Raw genomic sequence first — 27068 nt, 5'->3', positions numbered from 1 at the left:
GTTGGATTTCGAGGTTTTTTTTATTTCTTTTATTTCTTTTTCCTCCTTTCCTGAACCTCGTAATATTCTCTGGTAAGAGGATATCCATACTATGAGCCGGAGAGAACATAAACCCCCTGTTGTCGTTCAATTTCCTTTGCTCCAGGTTGAACCGGATCGACCGAACTAAGTTTGATCCATCTATGTCAGGATGGTGCCATTTTAGGGCAAACATGTTGGTTGCAAGATATTTCTTCATAATTAAATAATCTCCTGGGCCCAATACATAAATCATCTGAAGCAACCCTTTTCCCGTCAAAATCATAGCTCATTAGATGGTTCTCCCCAGGCTTACACTACAAGCTTTACAACATCAGGTTCGGGGTCTAAAATTTAGACCCATTAATATGGGAACTGGTCAATAAAATCCCTTACAGCCATTTTCGGTGCATAAATATGTTATTGAGGTTTTTTTTTTTTTTTTTTTTTGAAAGAGAGATAAGTAGCATGCTACCCACTTTATTTATTTCATTTAGAAATAAACTTAGCTAGAAATGTGAATCAATTAGAATTCGAATTTGAAACCTCGAATACTAATCATCAAAGTCCTTTGCCACTTGTCAGTCGGTGAGTATTCCTTTTTTTTTTTCCGTCCCAAAGTATACATTGACTGATAGATAAGAAATAATAATAATAATAATTAGATGTCTACATTAGCTTTATTGCACTAATCATCAAAGCCACTTTTAAAATTGGTTTTTTCTGCGTGTGTACCGTACCTTACGACGTGCATTGTTAGTTCATTTATATCGAGTTGGATTTTTTTTTTTTTCCCTCAAAGAAAGATAGCAAACTATTCGCATTATTTATTTTTTTTAAAATAATTTAATCTAAATATATACAATAATTAGAATTTGAATTTAAAATCTCGAATATCAATTATTAATTTTTTTGCTAAATACTAATACTCACAGTTTTTTTTTTGGAAAAACAAACAATACTTAGAATTGATTGGGAGCACCTGTGAATTAAAACCGAGTCTTTCGCGTTGACACCCCGGCGAGATCTATTAACTCTGGTAAGTAAAAAAAAACGCGGTCAATTCCCAACCCAAAGCTTCGTGAGTTGGTCTCTCTCTCTCTCCCTCCCTATAATTCACCTCACTCATTCGACCGTTCCACGGCTCCATTATTCATCATCATCCATCCTCATTTGAATTATTCCGGACACAAACGAGCTTAAAACGTGCATCGTAGTAGTAGTAGCAGCAGCAGCAGCAGCAGCATCCCCAGATCGAGAGGGAGAGATAGGTTCGGAGCGGAGGAGACCAACAAGTACTCCTCTCCGGGTACTTTCCATGAAGAAAATGCCCTACCTTTTCTCTCTAATCGCGTCATAATACAGCCATCATTCGTTAAGTAACAAAGCGCCAGGGATCGAATTATTACGGAGCGAGTGCATCGAGATTTGATGCTTTTGGTCGAGAAATCTACTCCATTTCCTTTATAAATGAGGTGGATTTTTGGAGACTCCAAAAGCACGCCACTTTGTGTCTTCAGTTCATGCCGAGGTCAAAGACCCATGTCTTATTTTCCTGAATCTGGAGATGGGTTCGTTGGTTTTGAAGTAAGTTAAGTTCCAGAGGATTCTACAAGGTTAGTGTGGGCTCACTATTGCTGAATTCTGATGCACGGATTCTGTTTGATGAAATGTTTCTGAGAGGGAATGGCATCTTCCATGTCGGAGTTTTGGTGGTTTCATTCTTATGTTATGAACCTTTGGGCTGTACACCAAATCTCTTGTTCTTCTCATTAGAATCTCCTGTTTCCTATCAAATTGCTTTCTTTTGATGATTTTTACCACTTACAGATTTGGTGGGTCGACACCATTCATAGCTCTCCTTGCATTTGGAGTGTATATTCAATAGCTGTCCACAAGGCCTTAGAGAATGGCGTCCCAGCGCCGAAAATCAACAAGTAACAAGTCGTCAATAAACTATTGGTGGATTCCACTGGACATTCGATCCTTCGACCCCGATGCATTTCCTCCTAGCAATTCTCAGGCAAAAAGCAGTGCGCAATCAGAAACTACATTGCATGCCAATAGAGTTAGTACAGCTCGGCTTTTATCAGCTGTTGCCGGGTTATGGGATTTTGTTGGTCAACCAACAGTTCTAAATGGTCAGAAAGCGAACATCATATGCTACGACCAAAGAAAGAATAAGTCGGTATCTGGTAAAGGTGAAACTTTTAGCTACAAGCCCAATTCTGGAGATTGTCTCTCATCCGCAGCGAAGTCAACGTTTGGAGATCTCAAAGAGATGAAGAGAACGCTTCTATTTGCTTCGTGCAACAGGACTATCAGTAATTCTTTTATCAGGAAAAATTTGCAGGACGGTGATACACATACAGATTCGCAAAGTGATAAGGCTGAAAATATAGTGGCTTTTAGTGATATCAAGAACCCAATTCGTGGCGTTGATAGAATTGATTATGATTTGAAAGATTTGGTTGAAGTTGAGGAGTATGGCTTCTGTGGAAAGAATATCAGTGGCATTGATGAAAAAAAGAACCCTTTGGCTGAGTTTTCCTCCGCGAGTAAAGAGAATGGTGTCGGAGAAGGATGTGAAGTTTCTTTTACTGGTTCCAGTAAAAGTAAGGAAAACTTAAAGGAAGATCCTAATTCTTTTTGTTCAACTTACCCACTTCAACTGACGACAAGTGTAAAAGAGGCCATTGTAGTTTTAGGAAACCCAATTTCTGGTCTATGCTCTAATTATAATAGTGAACCTTTAAGATCTACTGATTGCTTAAAGGCTCAGCAGCAGCAATCAATAGAATCCCATTCTACTTTTGGCGAGTTGGTGGTAGAGGAGTCTGCCCGCAAGGATTGTGATGTTCATAAGAACAAAAAGATAACTTCTTACTTGAATGTTCTTGAGGAGGATTACTTTTCGAATAATTGGCTATGCATGCAACAAAGGGTCCATAATGCCTTTGCCGTTAATAGGCATGCTATAGCTGGAGCACTGGCTGGGACACTGGTTAGCGTTTGTCTACATCCTATTGATACAATAAAGACTATTATTCAGGCTAATGGAGCTAGTCAAAAATCCTTCTCTGACATCCTTAGGCATATCATGACTGAAAAGGGTGAAGTTTTTGCTACAGCTTTATATCTCATACACTCCAGAGCCTAAGATCTTAACTCTTCTTTTTTTTTTTTCATGTTATGCCCTATTATTTTTTTTGTATTTCAGAATATTGGGGGGCACTACTAACAGTATATTGCCTTTTCGTTACAGGGGTAGTGGGACTTTACCGTGGAATTTCTAGCAATATAACTTCTTCAGCTCCAATTTCTGCAATTTATACCTTCACATACGAATCTGTTAAGGGAGCTCTCATACCTGTTCTTCCAAAGGTGACCTACTGTCTCTTGCTTTGTCCAGATTTTTTTAAAAAAATAAATCGAGGACACGTATTTTCTGACTCTCTTAGCTCGCCTGCTTCTTCCTATCCAGGAATACCATTCTCTAGCACACTGCATTGCTGGTGGTTGTTCAAGCTTAGCAACTTCTTTTGTCTTTACTCCTAGTGAACGCATAAAGCAACAAATGCAAGTGGGTTCCCAGTATCAGAACTGCTGGTAATAAATTCTTTAATATCTTTATCTTATAATAACTTAAGTCAATATAAAAAGACCTTCCCTTGCCCTCTGTGTTGGTGTTAAGAGCATATGTTTGTGTGGTTAGCGAAAGCAGTGACTACTTGTATTTACTTACCACTAAGGAAGGTACAATGTATCAAAGCAATAATGGTAGTATTCGCGTGGAAATAATTATTCTTGTTAACTTTTGCGTAACTGTTTTGTTTTCCATATTGAAACTTAATCATATAAACCTTGATGTGAGCTGCAAAATTTAGTACTTGCTTGTTCATGTGTTTTGTGTGCTTCATATATCATGATCCCGTTCATCAGACTCTAATTGAAACTTGTGGTATCAGGAATGCCTTGATTGGATGCCTTGAAAAGGGTGGCATAACTTCACTGTATGTTGGGTGGGGTGCAGTTCTTTGCAGAAACATCCCACATTCAGTTATTAAGGTACTTGGAATACTAGTGTGTTAATATTGGCTTTTAGAGGTGTGGCGAATATAAGGAACATCTCTGTGTGCTTGTTCGATATGCAGTGTAATACAATTCACTTGCTTGTTTATGAAATCTCAGCATGATTCTCAGTTTTCAAAAACTTACTTGCAGTTCTACACCTATGAACGCCTGAAGCAGTTGTTTTTGACAGCAGCAGCACCTAATTCTACTCTTAGCTCATGGCAAACAGTTAAGTTTCGCATCCTTCTTTCACATGTCTACGTATTGTTAGCTATTAGCGGGTCATCATCCTCTATTATTATTAGCGGTCATTGAGAATACCGTAGTCTGGTGGACATAACTTTTGCATTTTGCGAAATCTCACTCTTACCCAGTAGTCAATCTTATTCCATCTGTCAAAAATTCCTCTTATGTGCTTGCTTATTGTCTAACTTCTGTTGAAATTTTCACTAGTGGTAGATGCTCTGCGAATACTTAGCAAAGGACTAACTGAGAGAAGTCTCTTTGCAGTTAGTATGTGGGGGCCTTGCTGGATCTACTGCAGCTCTTTTCACAACGCCTTTTGATGTAGTAAAGACGAGGTTACAGACACAGGTAACCCACAACATGAATGTATAGCGATGAATGAATTTTCTTGTATTTACTCAATTTTGGTAAATTTAGTGAATTATTTTATGCAGACTCCAGGCACTCTTTGCAAGTACGATGGTGTGCTTCATGCGCTTCAAGAAATAACCAAGCAAGAAGGTTTGCAAGGTCTCTATAGGTATGGGTGTTGCGGACATATTAAGTACATGATTTTTACAACAACAACAACAACGAAAAAAACAGTATTGAAATCTTTGTTATAAGATGCTGATTCTACTGGCCGTTTACAGGGGCTTGGCTCCGCGGTTGGCTATGTATGTCTCTCAAGGAGCCATCTTCTTTGCATCGTACGAGTTTTTAAAGGCCATTTGCGCACTGGATGTTCCGAAACAACCTTCTAGAGTCATTGAAAATGAGCAAAAAGAAGATGATGCTGTACAATTGAGAGTGCAGAAACTGCATTCCTAGGTCAGTGTCAAGGCTTCTGCAAAGTGGAGATGAGAGAGGCAAAGATATACTAAAATAAAGCCAAATTCGAATTGAAAGTGGTGTCAAATTTGAAGGGCAATTTCAAAAGCTTCTTAAACACTAAGATTTTCCTATTATTTTTTAGCAAGAAAAACTTCCTCTAATTTTTTTTCTTTTCTAATTCCTTTTGTGAGTGGAAATTCAACACATGCTCGCTGAAGATCGACACGCGATGCAATACAGCATAGATATAGCATCCAGAAGCATTCCAAGTTTCTTCAGGAATAAGCCATTTTCATTCTCAACTTGTCAACATGTTCTAAGTGCCTGCTAAGGTGACATTTGAACATCATTCTTGTACAATTTACTATTATTCGTCTAATGTTTACTGAATTTATCAATAAAACAAAAGTTCGTACATTTTGGCATGCTTAGACCTCATAAATCGATCTCTCCGTGGGTGATTTTCTACTTATACAATTTAAACAACCTGTTTTTAAGTGCTCTATCATCAGAACGGATGGATCTGCAGTACATAACAAAAATTAATGAAAAAGACCAACTGCTTTTTCCATAAACAAAAAACATGAATTAACACAATCAGCAATTGAAACTTGAAGCATCTTAACAACTGCCAGAATCACAAAATGCAATGTGCAATTGCGATCATCACGAAAGGTGAATGTAAAATGTCCACAGAGAGAGGGCACCAACAACAAGGAGGCCATGGAAAGAGCACCAACAATGCCCCCTGAAGCTTGTAATACATTGGGATTTAGATCTGCTTTCATCCGAACTGTATTACATCACCAAATTCCCAACTACAAAATCAAGATGATACAAATGGTACACACAATAAACACTATTCTGAATTGCTAGATATACAATATTAGGGGTTTAAAATATAAAATGGTCGACAGTACTACCTTTTTATTTTGAAAACTGAATGTATGTTTACATCACACTTTTCGAGTTTATCGATCCTTGTGATGCATTCATTCATTCTTTGCAATATGATGGGCATCACAGCAATATTGCTAGCAGCTTTGGCTCTGAAAGCCTGTAAGTTTTCAAGCGTTGCTAGATCTCCTTCTGCAAGTAATGCCCCATTACTCAGTCCGGATGGTGTCCGGTCCTCTGCAAATCATTCACAAGGGCGTATTGCTGATATCGTGAAAACTAAGGTGGAATCCATTTTCAAGGTTAACTCGGAAGACTAAATAGTGCTATTATACCAAAGTGATTTAAGTAATTTTTTGATAATTATTCAAAAGGGCAACCAGGGGCTGATACAAAAGTTTCATATATACTTTTCTATCAAAAACAATTTAGCAATTCGCAAACTAAAAAGTACATACTATTTGTTACAAGTAAAGTGCACTGCAAGTTAAGAAGCAACTCTATAGGCACAACATATCCACGACTTGAAAGTTGAAACTACCAAATTGAACTACTTCTAACATAATCTTTAGGAATGCCCAGAAAATATAGCTAATATCTGCTAACCATATGTGATTGAAGTATTAATTTAAATAATGAGAGGGCCCAGTGAAGTCACATTCAGACTTGAATAAAACACAATTTACAACACTATCCAGCATAGAGGAAAGCGGACAAGGAGAAAATAATAATGTGCATGGGGTGTTGGTTGAAACTTTAAAGCGAGAAATAAACATATACTATATGAGAATGAAAGTGAAGCATGCCAAAAACATATGATATTGCTGTGTACAAAGAAGCCACATAGCACCAATAGGCATAGTTGAATTTGAGGACAAGATAATTGAATATGGAGGATGCTAGCAAGAACCATGATACACTAGGGGCATTCCCGACTCCCTAGATGGGTGTAAGATTCAGTACAATGGGCTACACTAACTGTGCACAAGAATTCATGATAATGCCATTAGAGCTAAGCAGCTAGTGCTAGCGGAGTGAACAACCATCTCGATTGCATATTAGGCTCATTAAACCACTAAATCATGTGGCAACCTCTAAAGGAAGTTCTTTGGACATGGTGCAACAGCATAGAGGAGCGAGAGATAATTCTGCATAAGCATGTACAGTTAAAAGTCTATCATTTCAAAACTGATATTGCTTTCAAACATTAATAGCTTCAGCAAGATTACCAGCTCCTAAAAAGTAAACTCATTTTCCCAGCACTAAGTGCAAAACAGGGCCTTAATGACCTGAATATCAATACCTCGATTTATAAAGGACATTCGTTCTAAATCTTGTTAAATGGCCATGGAAGGGCTCCAGAAAAGTATGAATTTGTAGGATAGTTCACTTTCTAAAACCTCGTCCCACAGACTCCAATTTTGTGTCTCTACTATCCACAAGCAAAGCATCACTATACCCATTCTCATTTAACCTAATTATATGCATGATACGAAACAAAATTGCACATAAAAACCCTGAAACTACTTATGAGCTTCAAACCCTAACATGAACACAAGGATTTAAACCAAACAACATCCTGATAACGGAAACCCTAGAATCGTACCAGTAGTTCGATTGCCACCGATATCGGGCGCGAGGGATAGGTCGGAGGGAAAGGATCCGCTACCGCTCTGCGGCGGAAGAAGCGGCCTCTGCGCGACGAGGCTTGCGGAGAGAGCCTCGAGGAGCCGATCCGGGATCGTCCTCCGGTAATCCAAGATCCTACGGCCCAAATCGCCCACCTCGCGCTCGAGCTCACGGATCTCCCTCTCCTCCTCCTCTTCGTCCTCCTCCTCCTCCTCCTCCTCCTCCTCCGCGATCTTCCGCTTCCCCAGGGCTAGGGTTAGGGTTTCTCTACTCGGCTCGCTCGCCATTAGCCTCGGGAACAAGGGTTAGGGTTCCTCTCAGTGGAGTGAGGGATCAGTCGAAGCTTTGCGTTTTGATTTTGGGCGTTCCCTCCAGCGTCGAACGTGAGAGTGGCGGAGTGAAACAGTGAAAGGAAAACGACGGTGTGTTCGAATCGTAAACAATAAGACGAGCCCCGTACATGGGTCAGGCCTTAAATGGGCTTAGCGGGCTCTTTATTTAATTTAATAATAGCCCTCATACAAGGCCCAATATTGTCCTTTTAAAAAAAAAAAAAAAAATTCTTCAAACATAAATTCTATGTGCACGTTGAATGCATAAGTTTGACAATACACAAAAAAAAGATAGTAGAAATTTTTTCTTGCTTCCTTAGAATTTCAGAGCAAAAGCTTTTTTTTCGCTTTTTGATTGTACTGTTTTTTAAATTTGTCAACAATAATTAATAAACACTGATTATCCCACAGAGCCACAGAGGGAGATTTTAAAAGTATTATGCCCATGTTTATTTTGCGGCATAACAAGATGTGTGTTTCCTCATTTGCTCATTCAAAATATATATATTTTTTAGAAAATTTGAGTAAATATAATAATAGGGATGTAGGAAAAGGTTTTTTAAATTTCTTTTATTTATTTATTTATTTATTTTTGCTATCATTATGTGTATATATAATGGTCTAGGAAAATTAACGAGCTTGAGGCTGGACGAGAACTGGATATTCCCACGAATAATAATAAGTATAAAATTCCGAATTAAAATTGTTCGCACATTAGCACACGCCTCTACCTGTGATTGGGGCTTCACTTATGAATCCAATTAAGTATAGATACATTTCTTACAATTTGCTGCGTTAATACGCTACTCTTGCACTTGTCAAACATAAATATTAAAATATTATTCACTAGTAGTTTAAATTTTTTAAAAATAATAATTATTGTATAAAATAAAATTTAATATGAGATCAGAATAAGAAGTATTGAATTCGATTCTAGCATTATTTAATTATTTTTTTTAATTTAATTCAAATTTACATATTAGTTCTATCAAAAATTTCGAGTCTAAATGTTAGAGAATATATATATATATATATATATATATTAACAATATTATTTTTTGATAGCTTAAATTTTTAAAAAATAATATATTTTTTATATTTTAACAATCCTGTCATATGCAACATAAAAATTTTACTTGGTTCATACATGTACAAACTAAGAATGCTATAAATGCTAACTAATATACTAGTAGTTTATAAAAAGGTTAATTGCATACAACTTTCTCTAAACATAGCGAATTGTAAATATATCCTTACAAAGTTCAATTTTTAATTATTATTCCTGCAAAAGTTCAGTGATATTCTTATTTGTCAGTCTGATTTGTTACTGCTAGAAAACTATTTATTTTTTAACAGCAGATAAGTAAAATGTCAATTTTATCATCACAAATATATCCCTTCAAAAGCCCAACTGTTATAATCGTGCAGTAATATTTTCCTAAAAAATTTTCAGTGGTTATCTTTTTTCTCTTTAAAATTCAATTCAATCCATCATTGTTATAACCTCTTCTCTCACTTCTTTTCTCCTAAAATTTTTTTAGCAAAAAAAATAATCATAGAATAAATTAAATGGGGAAGCCACACAATTTTGAATGGGCGAATTAAATAACATGCATCATGGATGAATAGGATGGAGAAATTTTAGTTATGGATTCGAAACTAGCATGTAGGAGAAAAAAAAGACGAAGATGAAGAAGAAGAGTACCCATTGCTAGATTTTTATTGAGAGAATAAGATATAATATCAGAGGGATAAAAATATCAATTTATCTCATTGGCTAATTAGGATTAAGTATTTTTTCTATGGTTAACTAAAATTTTCTAACAAATCCTAATAACAGTGGCATATTTGAAAATATTAAATTTTTTACAGAAATAATATAAGAAAGTTGAACTTTATAAGCATACATTCATAATTCGCTATATTTATAGAAACTGTATATAATTAACTCTTTATAAAAATAACATTTTTATAAAAATAACATTACGAGGATATGAAAGAACTCACAATATTAATTATAACAAGAATAGTATTACTGAGTTCATAGAATGCTNCGCTCGCCATTAGCCTCGGGAACAAGGGTTAGGGTTCCTCTCAGTGGAGTGAGGGATCAGTCGAAGCTTTGCGTTTTGATTTTGGGCGTTCCCTCCAGCGTCGAACGTGAGAGTGGCGGAGTGAAACAGTGAAAGGAAAACGACGGTGTGTTCGAATCGTATACAACAAGACGAGCCCCCTACATGGGCCGGGCCTTAAATGGGCTTAGCGGGCTTTTATTTTTAATTTAATAATAGCCCTCATACAAGGCCCAATATTGTCCATTTTTAAATTTTTTTTTTTTATTCAAACGTAAATTCTATGTGCACGTTGAATGCATAAGTTTGACAATACACAAAAAAAAGATAGTAGAAATTTTTTCTTGCTTCCTTAGAATTTCAGAGCAAAAGCTTTTTTTTCGCTTTTTGATTGGACTGTTTTTTAAATTTGTCAACAATAATTAATAAACACTGATTATCCCACAGAGCCACATAGGGAGATTTTTTAAAGTATTATGTCCATGTTTATTTTGCGGCATAACAAGATGTGTGTTTCCTCATTTGCTCATTCAAAATATGTATTTTTTTAGAAAATTTGAGTAAATATAATAATAGGGATGTAGGAAAAGGTTTTTTAAATTTCTTTTTATTTTTTTATTTATTTATTTTTGCTATCATTATGTGTATATAATGGTCTAGGAAAATTAACGAGCTTGAGGCAGACGAGAACTGGATATTCCCACGAATAATAAGTATAAAATTCCGAATTAAAATTGTTCGCACATTAGCACACGCCTCTACCTGTGATTGGGACTTCACTTATGAATCCAATTAAGTATAGATACATTTCTTACAATTCGCTGCGTTAATACGCTACTCTTGCACTTGTCAAACATAAATATTAAAATATTATTCACTAGTAGTTTAAATTTTTTTAAAAATAATAATTATTGTATAAAATAAAATTTAATATGATATCAGAATAAGAAGTATTGAATTCGATTCTAGCATTATTTAATTATTTTTTTTCAATTTAATTCAAATTTACATATTAGTTCTATCAAAAATTTCGAACATAAAAATTTTACCTGGTTCATACATGTACAAACTAAGAATGCTATAAATGCTAACTAATATACTAGTAGTTTATGAAAAAGTTAATTGCATACAGCTTTCTCTAAACATAGCGAATTGTAAATATAACCTTACAAAGTTCAATTTTTAATTATTATTCCTGCAAAAGTTCAGTGATATTCATACTTGTCCGTCTGATTTGTTACCATTAGAAAACTATTTATTTTTTAACAGCAGATAAGTAAAATATCAATTTTATCATCACAAATATGTCCCTTCAAAAGCCCAACTGTTATAATCGTGCAGAAATATTTTCCTAAAAAATTTTCAGTGGTTATCTTTTCTCTCTTTAAAATCAAATTCAATCCACCATTGTTATAACCTCTTCTCTCACTTCTTTTCTCCTAAAATTTTTTTAGCAAAAAAATTTAATCATAGAGTAAATTAAATGGGGAAGCAACACATGTTCGAATGGGCGAAATAACATGTGTCATGGATGAATGGGATGGAGAAATTTTAGTTATGGATTCGAAACTAGCATGCAGGAGAAAAAGAAAGACGAAGATGAAGAAAAAGAGAATCCATTGCTGGATTTTTATAAATGGTAGTGTTTGATTCGGGTATAAGTAAGAACTAGCTATTACAGGGATATGTACAAGTATGGGGATAAGAAAATAGTGTTTGGATGAAAATTGGGTTGTTCTCGGGGATAAGAAAAGTAGCGTTTGGATAGATAATATGAAATAAGAAAAATAGTGGATAGTTTTATATAGAAAATGGAGGTGTTGGTGGAGATAGTTATACCCGGTTATTATAAGTAACCGAGAACTACTATTCTCGAATAAAAAATTAGTGTTTTGGTATAAAGGGGGATAAGGGGTTATCCCTATCCCTATCCCTATCCCTATCCCCTATCCCCTATCCAAACGGTGCCTCGAGAGGAGAGAGAATAAGATATAATATCAGAGGTATAAAAATATCAATTTATTTTATTGGCTAATCAGGGTTAAGTGTTTTTCTATGGTTAACTAAAATTTTCTAACAAATTCTAATAACATTGGCATATTTGAAAATATTAAAATTTTTATAGAAATAATATAAGGAAGTTGAACTTTATAAGCATACATTTATAATTCGCTATATTTATAGAAACTGTATGTAGTGGCAAAGGGCTTGATGGTTGGTATCCGAGACCCAAGTTCGAATCCTAAGTTGATTCACATTTCCAGCTAAGTTTATTTCTAAATGAAATAAACGAAGCGAGTAGCATGCTATCTATCTCTCAAAAAACATTACAATGATATGTAAGAACTCACAATATTAATTGTAACAAGAAAAGTATTACTGAGTTCATAGAATGCTGTCATTCTGAGTTGTTGATTTGCACGAACCTATATGTGGTTTACTAACACATACAAAGATTTTATTTTTTTGGAAAAACCCAAAATATTTCAGATGCATGCAACTATATATATATATATATATATATATGTTGGTATTTTGATTTTAAAACAAGTGATTTAAAACTTCTTTAAAAGCCCATATGTATTAAAACTTAAATTTGATCTTTGGACTTTGTGGGCAGCCCACTGTCAATGGGCCTTGCCTGGGAGCCCAAGCTTTGGTCTCTTTTCATGTGGTGTTTAGTCCCACATTGGAAAGAGACCCTCACTTGCTTTGGTTTATATACTTCTTTATTCTCATTGTTATTACTTGGGAAGTGATGAGAGTGGAGCTCTCGTCTAAATACACGCGCGCACGGCACGAGCTGAGCCGGGCCGGGCGGCGGCGCGCGTGAACCCGGTTCACTTTATTTTTGTTACACTTTTCATTTTATTATTTTATTTTTGACCTTAACCTGGATTAGGTCCGAATTTGTGTCCAGTCGAAAGGTCCGCACGCTCGGGACTGTCAACCAGCCCCAACGTCTACCTGCGGAAGGGGTCTTCCCGTTGGAACTCTTCTTTTGCTCTCATTTACTAGGGGTGAGCGCTGGTTAGGTGAGAAGTGACATACAGAAACCCTAACCCGAGCTCCTCCCTTTTCTCTCTTCTCCTTCTTCTTCACTGTTTGCTGGATCTCTAAAAGCTGTGACGGTTCGTTCTTTGCAACCACCCTGAAGCCGTGCCGACGGGGGGCGAAGTCGTTGTATTCGCTAGGAGTGATTGCCGGCGCCTCGTACGTGGAGGGCAATCTTGCTTCTAGACAGTGCAATCGCACGCCTCGACTCACAGGCTCCATCTAATCCTTTATTCTCTATAGTTTTATTATTTCGTTCTTAATCAACGTTTTCAAAACAGTGCTAAGTTGTCTTCAAACAAAATTGTTTATATAAATATTTGACTAAGATATGAAAGAGAACTAATTTTCCAACAATAAAATAAAATATATATATATATATATATATATATATATATAGCAAATATATGATTCTCATACCAAAAGAGAAGTAACTAAAGCACAAAATCACGAGTGGTGACATACGCATATGGTATGTAATCTCCTCACTTAGCTTTGCTTAAATATACTGGCTAGTGATCCAATTATAATTAAGTTACACAACTAATATCTTTTGTGAAATATATGAAATAATCGTTGTACTCTAAAAATTTAAATTATTAAAAAGTAGTATTTTTATATTTTTATATTTAACATATTTAAGCAGTGTATAAACTTGGACTCTTTAGACTCAAATGTATGTGAAAGCCAAATTAAGCTAACCAAAAAAAAAAAAAATTCACACGCTAGGCCCGCAACGAGTGGGACAGCTTTTCTTGTACCTCCTGTATGATAAGATTCCCTTCTCCAACCTGGAATGTGCCCAATTGCGTTATACGCCCCTCACATCCAAAAAGATAACAAAATTAAATGCAAGGACCCAAGCTCTGTCTACAGACCACTATTGAGAGATCATCACCTCATGTCAATCGCATCCGCACGTTCCGAATCGAACGGCATCCGTTGCGCCTCCGTTCGGTCCCAACCAACATGGTTTCATGTGGCCAACTCCCCCCACCAATCGCTTATCTAACAAATCATTCGTATCCCACACTCTCCAATTTTATCAAAAAAGAAAGAAAGAAAGAAAAAAACTACACATGGAGAGGCTCCCGGCGTTGGACGAAGAGGAGGGGGAGGAGTCGGTGCGGCAGCGGCGCGGGATCTTCTCGTGCTGGGGCCGCCTCCGGCTCTCGGCGGTGTGGCGGAGGCTCAAGAGGTTTCAGAGCGAGCGCGGACGCAGTAGAGGTAATAAGTTATATACAAGGAGGGGGAGCTTAAACTACGATCCGCTGAGCTACGCGCAGAATTTTGACGATGGGGGATTTGAGGGGGACGAGGAGGAGGGGGAGCGAATTCGCCGGAACTTCTCATCCAGGTTTGCACCGCCACATCCGCCCGCAGGGATCGATCCAAAGCCAAAGAACTGAGATCAATCTTATGGATTGAAACGTCTGTTTGACAAACAAAAGTTATCAGAATTGGATTGGATCTGAGTCGTGGTGTGGCACTTTGAACTCAGCTTAATTTGAGATTTTACAAAGTGTTATTGGACGGCTCAGACCTAGACCTTTTAATTAGCCTAGTGAATATTTTTGTGAAGGTGGTGAAAGTGCTTCATGAATGAAGGCACGTGCGGCTTGCACGTGTGCGGGATTGGTGAGTGTATATAATTTATATTGAACTGTGTATAGCATACTTGTTTCTTTGGTTCAGCATTTGTGCTCGTATATATATTCTGCTTTACAATATTCGTTATCTATAGTTTGGTTTTGGGGAAGAATTTAAATATATAGTTGCCGATCCTAAGTAAACGTATCTTCATTGAAATTAATTAAAGGATTGTTCAGCTAAAGTAGCATCCAATTTAAAAGGCTAAAATTTGGGTTTGGCTGATTAATTAAATAGAGGAATCAAACACTAGTTGAGGTTGTAGTTGTTGTCCAAGTCAATTTTTTTACGGCTTATTTAGCTCAAGCCAGGTTTCAACAGAAGTATTTTTCGATAGATTTATATATAAAAAGAATTATCTTTTTATCACTCACCGGCCCTAGAGCTTTAATTAAGCTGCAGTAAAAAGGGAAATAAGGAGGAAGGAATTTTGTTTTTGGTGTTCAGAAGCTTATTTAACTTCTTAATTACCAATGTTTTACACAGTTTACTTGTATAATTAGAGTGCTTTAAAAGATAAACCATTATTTAAGCATGTACTTAAACCTAGTATTGAGTTAGAAAAATTTCCAGTAAAACTAGCATAAACTAAGCAACTTTAGAGTTGACTAGTGACTAGTGAGACTATCAGTAACTAGAGTTTATGCCCATATTTAATTGATGCTAGAGTTTAATGGGCGTAATGTTTGCAAAGAAGATGATGCAAATGTTCTTATACAATTATCGAAATGTCAATAAAACTAGAAGAAGAGGGGTTGACTGTTGACCGGTCTGACTATTAGTAAGACCGTTGCTTTGGAATTCGTTGTCCCCGGACCACCAGGATTTGATATTTTTAAATTAAAAAAAAACTTTTAAACCAACCAATATTACATTACTGTTCTTTTCTGTTAGTTTTTTTTTTTTTTGATTTCTCTTTTTTTCCAAAGGCTATATAGGTCTGTCTCTAGGCAACAAATACAAGTATACTACTGCTATGTTACTAGATGAGGCGGCCCATTAAGGTTTTACAGGCCTGTTCTTAACCAGGCCCGATAAGTTCGTGGGCAACGAGACTTTGCTTGAACCCGACCAACCGTTCATTAAATTGTACTGCTTAAGATAAGTGAGGAATTGTTTGGGCTAGCATTGTGGCAATTGAGTGGGGCTTCGTTTGAGATTGCGGGGAGATTGCGTTACGTGCGGCGAGAAAGTATGATGAAAAAATATCTTGTTTATTTTTGTACATAATATTACTTTCCGCAGACGGTTATAATATATTTTTTACGGTCCTATCGAAAAACACAGAAATATATTCCTATATATTTTTATCATAATTTTATTTTATCTAATAACGTCAGATAGATTTCAATACCAAACTAAGCTTGAGATAAACCGCATTGTGTCTGTTCAAAGCTTCAGAATTGAAGCAATTCAAACTCACATGCTTCTGCCATTGCACATTGCACCCCTCAGCCAAATGTCTCGTCATTCGTCGGCCGAATGACTTTTATAGAGCCAAACATAAGTGCACTAGGCTAAGTTGAAAACTTGCCCAGTTCATTAGCCGACTAAGATCTAAATACGAGTTAACCTGCTAATAACTGGCCGACGATGCTAGTATGCAATGTGCGTAAAACTTATAAATCAACTACATAATCAGATACATCCTTAAGAGTCCTGTAACATTATTCGTTTCTGTGTTTCTTCTTTTTTTTTTCTTTTTTACAATGCAAAACTGCTTTATTAAATTCACCATCATTAAACCTTCAAATTATTCATCGCATGGCTCTGAACGCGCACATCGTAAAGAGGAACTGTGCTTCTCTGTTAGATGGGATCTCCTCGATCAACCGTCGCACCGATCCAGAAACAGTAAACGAGATCATTACAGCGTCAGATTCCGCCTGATACTGTTAACTTATAAAACCATATCACTATTTGCATCTTAATTCTTAAACCACACAATATTTAGATCTTCCATCTCAAACTCAACTAAATTAGGCACTCCCCCAACCCGCCCCTTCCGCTCTCTAACCTTCCATTTTAATCCCAATTTTCCCCCTAGTTAAGCCCTGTATATTTATATATAATCCCTCTCGTAAGCATTTCTTGTGACCTCCCTTCAATGGCTTCGCCAAAGGTGCCCCTCCTCCTCCTCCTCCTCGTCCTCTGTTCTTCTTCCTTCCTATCATTCCTTCCCTCCGCTGTCGTCGTGGGTCAGGAGACTCGCGACGGCGGCGACGACGAATTGAAGAGATACCTTGTGCTCGTGCGGCGCCCCGAGGGCGTAGCGCAGCTGGAGGAGGCAGGGCTCAATGAAGGCGAAGCCGACCCAGCCGGCTGGTACAGTTCTCTATTGTCATCCGTCGTTCCCATCGTCGGGTTGTCGTCGGTCGATGACAACAACAATGACGCGCCAGGTTTGCATCCCCGGCTTATCTACTCCTTCCAAGAGATCACCACCGGCTTCGGCGCGAGCCTCACGGAGAAGGAATTGGAGGCAATGAAAACCAAGGAATGGTTCCTAACTGCCATTCCGGATCGGATGTACCAGCTCATGACCACCCACACTCCGCAGTTCCTGGGCCTCCGCCGCCGCAACCGCGGCGTGTGGAACACGTCAAACATGGGGGAGGGCGTGATCATCGCGGTCCTCGACTCCGGCATTGCTCCCGACCACCCTTCGTTCGACGATACGGGGATGCCGCCGCCGCCCGCGCGGTGGAAGGGCCGGTGCGACTTCAAGAACGGCTCTGCCACCTGCAACAACAAGATCATCGGCGCGCGCTCGTTCATTGACTCCAAGAATAAGCTGCAGAGCAGGGACGCGCCGTTCGACATTGACGGGCACGGCACCCACACGGCGAGCACTGCCGGGGGCAATTTCGTGAGGCACGCCAACGTGTTCGGCCAGGCACGGGGAATTGCGGCCGGTGTGGCGCCGCGCGCGCATGTAGCAATATATAAGGTGTGTGAGGATGACCTGTGCGGTGGGCTGGATATAGCTTGTGGAATGGAAGCCGCGCTCTGTGACGGGGCCGACATTCTTTCACTCTCCCTTGGCGGCCAGTCGTTGCCTTTCTGGGACGACCTGACCGCGGTAGGTGCCTACGGCGCCATCCAGAAGGGTGTCTTCGTCAGCTGCTCTGGCGGTAACTCTGGGCCTGACCCGAAAAAGCTCTCGAATGAGGCGCCGTGGATACTGACGGTGGCGGCGAGCACCATGGACCGGCAGATAACGTCGACCGTGAAGCTCGGCAATGGAATTGAGTTTGACGGCGAGACGCTGAACCAGCCGCGCGACTTTGGGCAGCCGATGCTCCCTCTAGTCTTTGCCGGCGCCATCGGCGGGAGCACGAATGCGACGTCGCAGTGTCTGAACGGCACGTTGGACGGGGTCGACATCCGCGGGAAGATCGTGCTGTGCGAGCGCGGCGGCAGTGGGCGCACCGACAAGGGCAATGTCGTGCTCGCTGCGGGTGGCGCCGGCATGATCCTCATGAACGGCCCCAACGACGGGTACAGCACCCTGGCCGACCCCCATGTCCTCCCAGCCTCGCACATCAGCTACGCCGACGGCAACAAGATAAAGGAATACATAAACTCCACCGCGAGCCCGACGGCAACGTTCCTCTTCAAAGGAACGCGCATGCGCACGCCGCGGTCTCCGGCGATCACTTCGTTCTCCTCGCGGGGCCCGAACAAGCAGAGCCCCGGAATTTTAAAGCCCGACATCACCGGCCCGGGCGTGAGTGTCCTCGCTGCATGGCCGGTCCCGCCTGTGAAAACCCTGACCACCAGGTTCAACATGATCTCCGGCACGTCGATGTCGGCCCCACACCTTAGCGGCGTTGCCGCACTGATAAAGAGCGCTCACCCGAACTGGTCGCCTGCGGCGATCAAATCGGCCATGATGACCACCGCTTACGTGACGGACCGCCGCGGTAATCCGATCTTGGACGAGCGGCGCCTTCCAGCGGACTACTTTGCGCTCGGCTCCGGACACATCGACCCGCAAAAAGCCTTAAACCCAGGACTTGTTTACGACATTGCGCCGGAGGACTACATCTCTTATCTCTGCGGCTTGGGCTACTCCGACATTCAATTGACGTCAGTCGTAGCGCCACAGAGCCACGCGAGCTGCGCAGGGGTGAAGAACATCACAGAAGGGGAGCTCAACTACCCGTCGATAACGGTGACGCTTGCGGCGACGCCGCCGAGATCGGTGAGGTACATTCGGACTGTGACGAACGTCGGGGAGGTGCCCGCAACGTATCGGCCAGAGATCGAGGTGCCGGAGGGAGTGTCGGTGCGCGTGAAGCCGCTGATGCTGCAGTTTAGTAAGGTGAACCAGAAGAAGAGGTTCAGGATCATCTTCAGAAGAACCGGTGGGGTTTCCGGCGTGGTTCAGGGGCAGTTGAAGTGGGTCTCGGACAAACACGTTGTTAGGAGCCCAATCTCCATTTACTTGGTGTAAAATTAATTACTTAATTAATTATGGGCACTTATACAATGTTTTTCTTTATATGGTTGGAAACTTGGAATTGCGAAATTCTGCGATTACATATAAATTGGACCATTCCTCAGATGTTCCCTCATAATTGAAATATAAAAAGTTAAAGCTCCCCACTGTTGAATCCGTAATACTACTATTTTAAGTAATACTATATATATTTTATACTATAAATATAATATATTCTAATCTTTTATAGTTAGAACATTTTTACTTATCTTAATAATTTTTTTTAACTAAAATTTTAATAAATTTTTAAAATCTTAGTATATGGGGTATATACTCATATTTTTTCAATCTTTTTTAGTTGGCAAGCATGAAATTTGGCATGTGCTATGTTTGGTTTCACAGTAATTTTTTTTGATTACATGATGAGACGTTGCGCCAATTTTTATTTTAGCTAACTTTCTCTTCCTGAAGCCTGAAGATTGAAATATTAATGCACTTGTTTCATCAAAAATTGAACATAGGGAATAATTTTGTGGGTGTTAGACAATAATAGGAAAAAATGTAGACCTCCGGAAACTTTAGCTATTTTGAAAACAGGCATATGTAACTTTCAATTTTAATATTATATTTTGTAAATTTTATATACTAATTTAATAATTTTTTAAAACTTTATAAATTTATTAATTATACAGTAATTTTAACTGATTGTCATGTACAAAATTCTATACCACTTTCAAATGTAAAAAAAAAATTATTTTTCTCTTTCAATTTTGTTTATTAAGTGTTATGATCCAAGAATATGTTGAATAAACTTCAATTTTTTTTTATTTGTTACAAATATAATTTATTTTGTGTCTTGAAACTTAAAAAAATTATATGCAATACAAACAACTACTTAAAAATAATTGTACAATTTATACATGTAATTGAAAAAATGATTAATTAAACTACTTAATAAAATTTTTAACATGTCTAATTACCATTATTGAATGTTCAGACAACTTTTTGCAAAAAAAATAAAGTTCAATAAGTTTTTATATATTTTTCCAAAAAGAATAATAATATGATACTAAAAGATAAAAGAAAACTGTAAATTATAAACCAACAACATGAGTACTAAATAGGAAATTCATCCAAATTCAGTTTGTTAGTTTTAGATTAATTAAAAAGGATCTTATGAAAGGAATTATAAGCCTCTTTCAAATAATAAATGGTAAAAAAAGTAATAAACAAAATTATATACCAATTAAAACTTTAAATGGCTATAGTATTTTAGTGATAATTAATAACACTTTTTAAACAGCTCCCTACTTTACTGTAAATTAGATCATGGATACTTCTAGCCATTAATCATCTCCATTAAAACCAATACTTTGTAAATTAATTAAGAAACATAATCGATTTAAACGACCCAAAATTACTTAGGATCAATTAAACAAACGGTTCTCCCCCCCCACGTGATTATTTTATTTTCCGTTCATATGAATTTAAGATTCGTGTTACTTTTGCGGTGAGCAATCAGAAATTCTCCGACCAATGGCTTTAAGTATTTTTCCGAACCAAACTCCTTAGTCCATGAAGGAGACCGAGATCGGACTCCTCACCACGCGCGTCTCCGAAACCCATTTCAAACACCCCTGCAACACTTCACCGCTATTAATATTCGCTCTCTTTGAGATGATCACCAAGAAGCTCTTCTCCTCGTTCACTTCGGTAAAGTAGAGCTTGCTCGGCACCACCATTCCGCGCAATCGATCCGACAAATCCACCTCGGCGGCGTACACCGACGCCGCCTCCCCGACGTTCCTCACTGTCCTTCGGACGGCGATGGATGACGAGGTCAGCGTCAAGGAGACCGTGATCGACGGGTAGTTGAGTTGGCTTTCGGCGATGCTCTTCACCGACGAGCAGTCGATGGTCCGGCGGGCGATCACCGTCACTTGCCCGCTCGTGTAGCCCAAGCCGCAGAGGTACGGGATGTAGTCGTCTGCGGAAAGGTCGTAGACGAGGCCGGGATCGCTCGCCTTGTTCGGGTTGACGTGGCCGGCGCCGATTGCGAAGAAGTCGGCGGAGACATGCTGCTCGTTGACTATCATGTTGCCGCTGCGGTCGACTACGTCGGCGGATGTCATGATGGCGGATTTGATTGCGGCTGGCGACCAGTCGGGGTGCGCGGATTTTATCAGCGCGGCGATTCCGCTCAGGTGCGGCGTCGCCATGGACGTGCCGGATATAATGTTGAATTGCGGCCCCGGGGAGGTCACGGTCGGCGGGCCGACCGGGAAGGGCCATGCGGCGAGGACGCTTACGCCAGGGCCGGCGATGTCGGGCTTCAGGATCCCCGGGCTGGCAAGGCTCGGGCCACGGGAAGAGAACCCGGCGATCGCGGGAGCTGGGGAAGTTCCGAGCACGGTGCCTTTGAAGATGATAGCTGCGACCGGACTGGATGATTTGTTGAGGTACGATTGCACGCTCAATCCGTCGGCATAACTGATGTGCGATGCTGGAAGGACGTGGGCGTCGGCGAGGGTGGTGTATCCGTAGGGAGGTGCATTCATGAGGACCATGCCGACGCCGCCGGCGCTCTGCACGACGGCCCCCTTGACAATCCTCGCGACGCCGTCGCCGACCTCGCACAACACGATCTTCCCCCTCACGTCGAACCCGTCCAACGAGCCGTTGTAACAGAACTCAGCACTCGGCTTGCCGCTGTCTCCGGCGTAAACCAGCGGGTAGAATGTCGTGGCCGACATTTGCGGCTGGAAAGTCGACTCGCCGTCGAGTTCGAGGCCGTTGCCGAGCCGTACCGTCGCCCTTATGCTCCTGTCCATCGTGCTCGCCGCGACCGTGAGGATCCACGGGGCCTCGTTCGACAGGGAGCTCGGGTCCGGGCCCCCGTTCCCGGCCGCGCAGCTGACGAACACCCCCTTCTCTATGGCCCCGAACGCGCCGAGCGCGATGCTGTCGTCATAGAAGGGCACAGACGGTCCTCCGATGGAAAGAGATAGGACGTCTGCTCCGTCTGCCACGGCGGCGTCCATGCCGGCCAGCAAGTCGGAGCTGGCGCAGTCTTCGAGGCCGCACACCCTGTACATGGCGACGTGCGCGAGGGGCGCCATCCCGACGGCGTAGCCCTTCGCATTCCCGAGCACTTGCGCGCCTGGCACCCCCGCTCCGGCTGTCGTGCTTGTGGTGTGGGTCCCGTGGCCCACCTCGTCTATCGGGGAAGCGGATGAGCCCACTCCGGCGCCTTTCATCGCATTCGCTCCGCTGAGGAAAGCCCTGGCGCCGATGAGCTTGTTGTTGCACTGGCTAGCATTGAACTCGCACCGCCCCTTCCACTTCGCGGGGGGCGGCGGCATCGCGTCGCCGCTGAACGAAGGATGGTCGGGGAAGACCCCCGTATCGAGCACTCCGATGATGATCCCTTTTCCGAAGTCGGAAACATTCCACACCCCTCCTGCCAGCGTCAACCCAAGGAAGTCCGGCGTGTGAGTCGTCTGGAGCGAGTAAAGCTGGTCGGGGTAGGCCGCGACAAAGCCGGGCATTTTCGACGCGTCGTCAAGCTCTTTCGGGGAGAGCCTGGCGGCGAAGCCGGTGACGACGGTGGTGTACGCGTGGACCAGCCGGTCGTCGGCGGAGCCCGACGGGAGGAACGACTTGTACCATGATTTTTGCTCGTCGACGGTGGCGAACGCCGGGGCGGATTTCGGAGGTTGCACGTGGACTATGTAAGTCGCCAGCCGATCGCGGTCGTCGTCGGCGGCGGCGTCAGCTGCTCTTAGTGAGTAAGAACTGGAGAGTAATAAAAGGAGAAAAATGGGTGTAGCGAGCGTTTCCATTATGATTCGTAAAGAGGAGGTGGTGATGATGAGGGGGATGTGTGTGTGCATGGGTTGTTTATATACTGGTGTAAATTGTGGAAGCGTGAATATTAACAAAAGGTAGGATTAATTTAAAATGGCAAAAACTTAAAAAGGCCGGCGCGAGGAGAACAATGCTATATATATATATATATATAAACAAAAAACAAAAAACAAAAATACTCATTTTTAAGACTAGGTAATAATTTATTTTTAAAAAATGATAAGAAATTCAAAATTTGAGCTTCATATGCTAGGAGGAGAGCCATTGTAGAGTTGTGGGTCGTCGGATAGGAATGTTGCGGAGGAGAAGGTGACGAGGGAGGAGGCGATTTGGAGGTTTGCAGCTTGGTTTCGCCGCCAACAAGAAATGCCGTCCTAAGATCATCTTCCAATACATACCTCAAGGGCCCATGGGCCGGCCTAGCTTCGGCTCTAGAGTTGGCTCGATCTGGGCTCGCACAACCGGCTCGTTTGGCTTGTGATTAGCTTATGTCGCGTTTGGGCCTACGTAAAATTATTAAAAGCTATTTAAAAAAAAGAAAAGTAATTTTCGTGAAAAGAAATGCTCACTTTTTCTAGTATTTGATTTGACGTAAAATAAAAATAGTGAAAATGAATATGAATATGACAAGTGAGAGTGAGAGGGAGTCCATTAATTTTAGTCTTATGCTCGGTCCGATTGTGGAATGCGTCGCTCGGGACTTGACTTGAAGAGTGCGACTTGGGCATCGGTTAAGTGTTTGCTCCTTTTTTTTTTGGAGTTTCTTCAAGTTTTGTTCGGCTCACTTGGCCTCTATCTTCTTTTCTTTTCTTTTGTTTTGATTTTGTTTTCTTTCGTTTTCACCCGTCGATTTAGGCGAGTAGGTTTTTTTTAGCCGACGCCAACTCCGTTCTCTAAAATAGGGTATATCCTTGTTTAATAAAAAAAAAGTCTTATGCTTGTAATTGCCATAAACAGATGAAAAATAAAAACTGGTTTTTTCACTGATGTTTGTTTCTTTTTTCTTTTTTTTTTAATGTGAAAGTAAACATTTTCAGCACAAAGCTATTTTCAACCATTTTGTTTTATTCTTTTTAAACGCGAAGTCAAGCACCATCTAGCTCGCGTCTTATTATGAAATTAGATGAGCTAGCTCGAGCTTCTCTCATTCATGGACGAGCTGTGGTTAATTACCTCGTGTTCGGCTTCTTTACAATCCTAATCATTTGAGTTTTACTAAGGAGGAAAGGCAGGGCCAAAAATTCCCAATTAAAACAAGAAAAAAGAAACACAAAATATTCGATCAAAGCAATAAGATCTTTCTAACAAGGTGATAATCAGATCAATATCCCTTGCAATCAGATTAGGACATCAATATAAGTCCGGCTATGGTGCTTTTAAAAACACGTTGGTTTTCTGTCGCTAGATCTACTCTTTTGATCATTTTCACTCGTTAGATTATACTATTCACCAACAACCCACTCAACATTAAAGGACCATTATCATCGTGACTGCAAATTTCTTAATCTAAGGGCTGAAAATCTACAAGTATCANTTTTTTTTTTTTTTTTTTTTTTTTTTTTTTGAGGAAACAGGGATATAGCACAAAGCTATTTTCAACCATTTTGTTTTATTCTTTTTAAACGCGAAGTCAAGCACCATCTAGCTCGCGTCTTATTATGAAATTAGATGAGCTAGCTCGAGCTTCTCTCATTCATGGACGAGCTGTGGTTAATTACCTCGTGTTCGGCTTCTTTACAATCCTAATCATTTGAGTTTTACCTCGTATTCGGCTTCTTTACAATCCTAATCATTTGAGTTTTACTGAGGAAAGGCAGGGCCAAAAATTCCCAATTAAAACAAGAAAAAGGAAACACAAAATTTTCGATCAAAGCAATAAGATCTTTCTAACAAGATGATAATCAGATCAATGTCCCTTGCAATCAGATCAGGACATCAATATGAGTCCGGCTATGGTGCTTTTAAAAACACATTGGTTTTCTGTTCAATGAAAAAAAATTTCCGTTTGTTTCCGTATATTATAATAATACAAGGCATAAATTACGATGATCCAGCCAAAATATAATTTTTAGATTCCACCAAACATAGAAAAACAAATTATTTTTCACACTCTTTGAACCCTTTAGCTCACCGGTATTATGCGGTTAAGTTTAGTAGTAAAGCAGGTGAAAATTTTCTGCACGTGCGTACCCCTCAGACTTCGGGTGGGAGCCGTGGGAGTGTAAGGTTTTTTTTGGATTTGAGTGTTCGATGATCAGGTTGAGTTGCAACTAGCAAATTGAATAGAATTCGGACATTTTTTTTTAAAAAAATAAAATATAGGGTTACTGTTTGCCTTTAATCCGCCAAATTAATCCAAAATGTTGCACCCCTCTAACTCTCCACTCTAATTAGGGATGCAAACGGGTTGGATTCGAGGGTGGGAGGATTCCCTCACCTCACGTTTCATTTCTTATTAGAGCAGGGCGGATTCGAAACGGATTATTTTTTATTTTATTTTTAACTCTCACTTACTGTCCCATTCAGGCCGGATCAAAGTGGGAGCAGATTTTTTACGGAGCGGGACGGATTGAAAGAAGAAAAGAATCTCCCGCCTCTCGCTTCATTTACTTGGCAGATCGAGACAGATTATATTTTTTTATATTTTTTATTCCCACTTACCGTCCCATTCGGGACGGATCAGCGCGAAAGCTCTACCAACCTGCATCCATTTGCATGTTTAACTCTAATAAAAGATGGTCGGTTACATATTACTTATTAGGCATCTTTAGTTTCCAATGTTTTAAATTGTTCCTACGTGCTCACCATTTCTAAAATCCTAAGCATCCAAGAAAATCATAGAAAATTAATAATAATAATAATAATAAATGTAGACATGAAGAGATCATGGGAGCCACGAAGTGCCCACAACTCCTACTGTTCCCCTTATAATAAGAAGGTGACAAGTTAATAAATAAGAATCCCAACTACATTGACAACAACAAAAGTGGATATTACTTTAGCAAATTAAACTTATTAAGTGATTTTATGTTTGTGGATTCCATGTAAAACAAGCTCGATCTTTTTTTTATTTATTTATCGAGAGGAGAAGTAATTTATCCTGCGCATGAATGAAAACAGTGGACTTGGAGAAGTGATCGAGTAAACTATGTAGATATAATGGCAGTGTTTTATTGGGATTGGTCAATAAGAGATTATGATTCAAAAATTCGTGAAATTCCAAGCACATGAACTTGTTTTTTTTTTTTTTGTTTTAGTTCCAATTTTTTATATGGGTCTAAGTGAACATTTTGATATTAACAGATATCACTAATGTCCATCCAATCTAGGTTAGTTACCATTATTTTTGTTTAACTCAAAAGTTATCTCAAACCTCTGGAAATTTTCTCAAATGTCTAAGTTTTTAGCCTTTTTTTTTTTTTTGTGGCTTTTAGTAACATTTAACATGTAAAACAAAATTTAGCCGCTAAATTACCTGTACCCATACTTATACTAACATGATGCATAACATTAATCCTTGTGAATCTTATAAACCCTAAAAGGTCATATCCTCGCTCAAATGAGAATAAATAAACACACGTGCTTTAGCAAAGACACGATACACGTGTTGCGATTTTAGATGCTGTTAGGGTACTAAACAGCTCACAGCTAACTCATTACTCTTTCAATAATCTCGAGCTTTTGTCAACGAAACTTGAGATTTTTTATACAAGTTTTTCCCTGTAACTCAACGATTAATATATCAATAACATCTCTGACTTTTTTTTATCAAAGCAATTTATACCATGTTGCGAAACCTACTTGATTTATTTGCTCTAAAACTCACTAATTCTTCAATCATTTGGCAGAGGAATTAGACACCCCTTGCATTGTTTTCTGACACATCCATCCCATGTTCAGAATAGTATAAACGTATTCCATTAAGATAAGAAAAGGGTCCTTTTTAAGCACTCAAAATGGAGACAAATAAGA

General features: G+C 39.8%; 4 protein-coding genes across 7 annotated transcripts; 2 read left to right on the top strand and 2 right to left on the bottom strand.

Moving 5' to 3' along the window:
* LOC109707762 (mitochondrial aspartate-glutamate transporter AGC1) lies at positions 1008-5566 on the top strand. Of its 3 annotated transcripts, XM_020229293.1 has the most exons (9): positions 1016-1634; positions 1849-3131; positions 3284-3402; positions 3503-3627; positions 3987-4086; positions 4243-4320; positions 4603-4686; positions 4773-4858; positions 4971-5566. In XM_020229293.1, the coding sequence occupies exons 2-9, from the start codon at positions 1928-1930 to the stop codon at positions 5146-5148; spliced, it is 1974 nt and encodes a 657-aa protein (XP_020084882.1). In that variant the 5' UTR covers positions 1016-1634; positions 1849-1927; the 3' UTR covers positions 5149-5566. The 3 variants fall into 3 exon arrangements, with proteins under 3 accessions (XP_020084884.1, XP_020084882.1, XP_020084881.1); XM_020229292.1 differs by having other exon boundaries at positions 1016-3131; XM_020229295.1 differs by lacking the exons at positions 4773-4858; positions 4971-5566 and having other exon boundaries at positions 1008-3131; positions 4546-4680.
* On the bottom strand, positions 5566-10186 carry LOC109707763 (histone acetyltransferase KAT6B). Of its 2 annotated transcripts, XM_020229296.1 has the most exons (4): positions 10078-10186; positions 7655-7968; positions 6075-6285; positions 5756-5969 (listed from the first exon to the last, which is right to left on the bottom strand). In XM_020229296.1, exons 2-4 carry the CDS (start codon positions 7962-7964, stop codon positions 5936-5938), a joined length of 555 nt encoding a protein of 184 aa, XP_020084885.1. In that variant the 5' UTR covers positions 7965-7968; positions 10078-10186; the 3' UTR covers positions 5756-5935. The 2 variants fall into 2 exon arrangements, with proteins under 2 accessions (XP_020084886.1, XP_020084885.1); XM_020229297.1 differs by lacking the exons at positions 5756-5969; positions 6075-6285; positions 10078-10186 and adding an exon at positions 5566-5674 and having other exon boundaries at positions 7655-8077.
* Positions 16170-19292, top strand: LOC109707273 (subtilisin-like protease SBT1.8). Its single transcript, XM_020228426.1, has one exon. It carries the CDS (start codon positions 16893-16895, stop codon positions 19242-19244), a length of 2352 nt encoding a protein of 783 aa, XP_020084015.1. The 5' UTR covers positions 16170-16892; the 3' UTR covers positions 19245-19292.
* On the bottom strand, positions 20798-23122 carry LOC109707855 (subtilisin-like protease SBT1.8). Its single transcript, XM_020229380.1, has one exon. The coding sequence runs from the start codon at positions 23120-23122 to the stop codon at positions 20798-20800; it is 2325 nt and encodes a 774-aa protein (XP_020084969.1).

The sequence above is a fragment of the Ananas comosus genome, linkage group 3 (genome assembly GCF_001540865.1).
Source record: "Ananas comosus cultivar F153 linkage group 3, ASM154086v1, whole genome shotgun sequence".
Classification (NCBI taxonomy): Eukaryota; Viridiplantae; Streptophyta; class Magnoliopsida; order Poales; family Bromeliaceae; genus Ananas; species Ananas comosus.
Note: the sequence above shows the minus strand (reverse complement) of the source record. Positions and strands in the feature narration are given on the sequence as shown.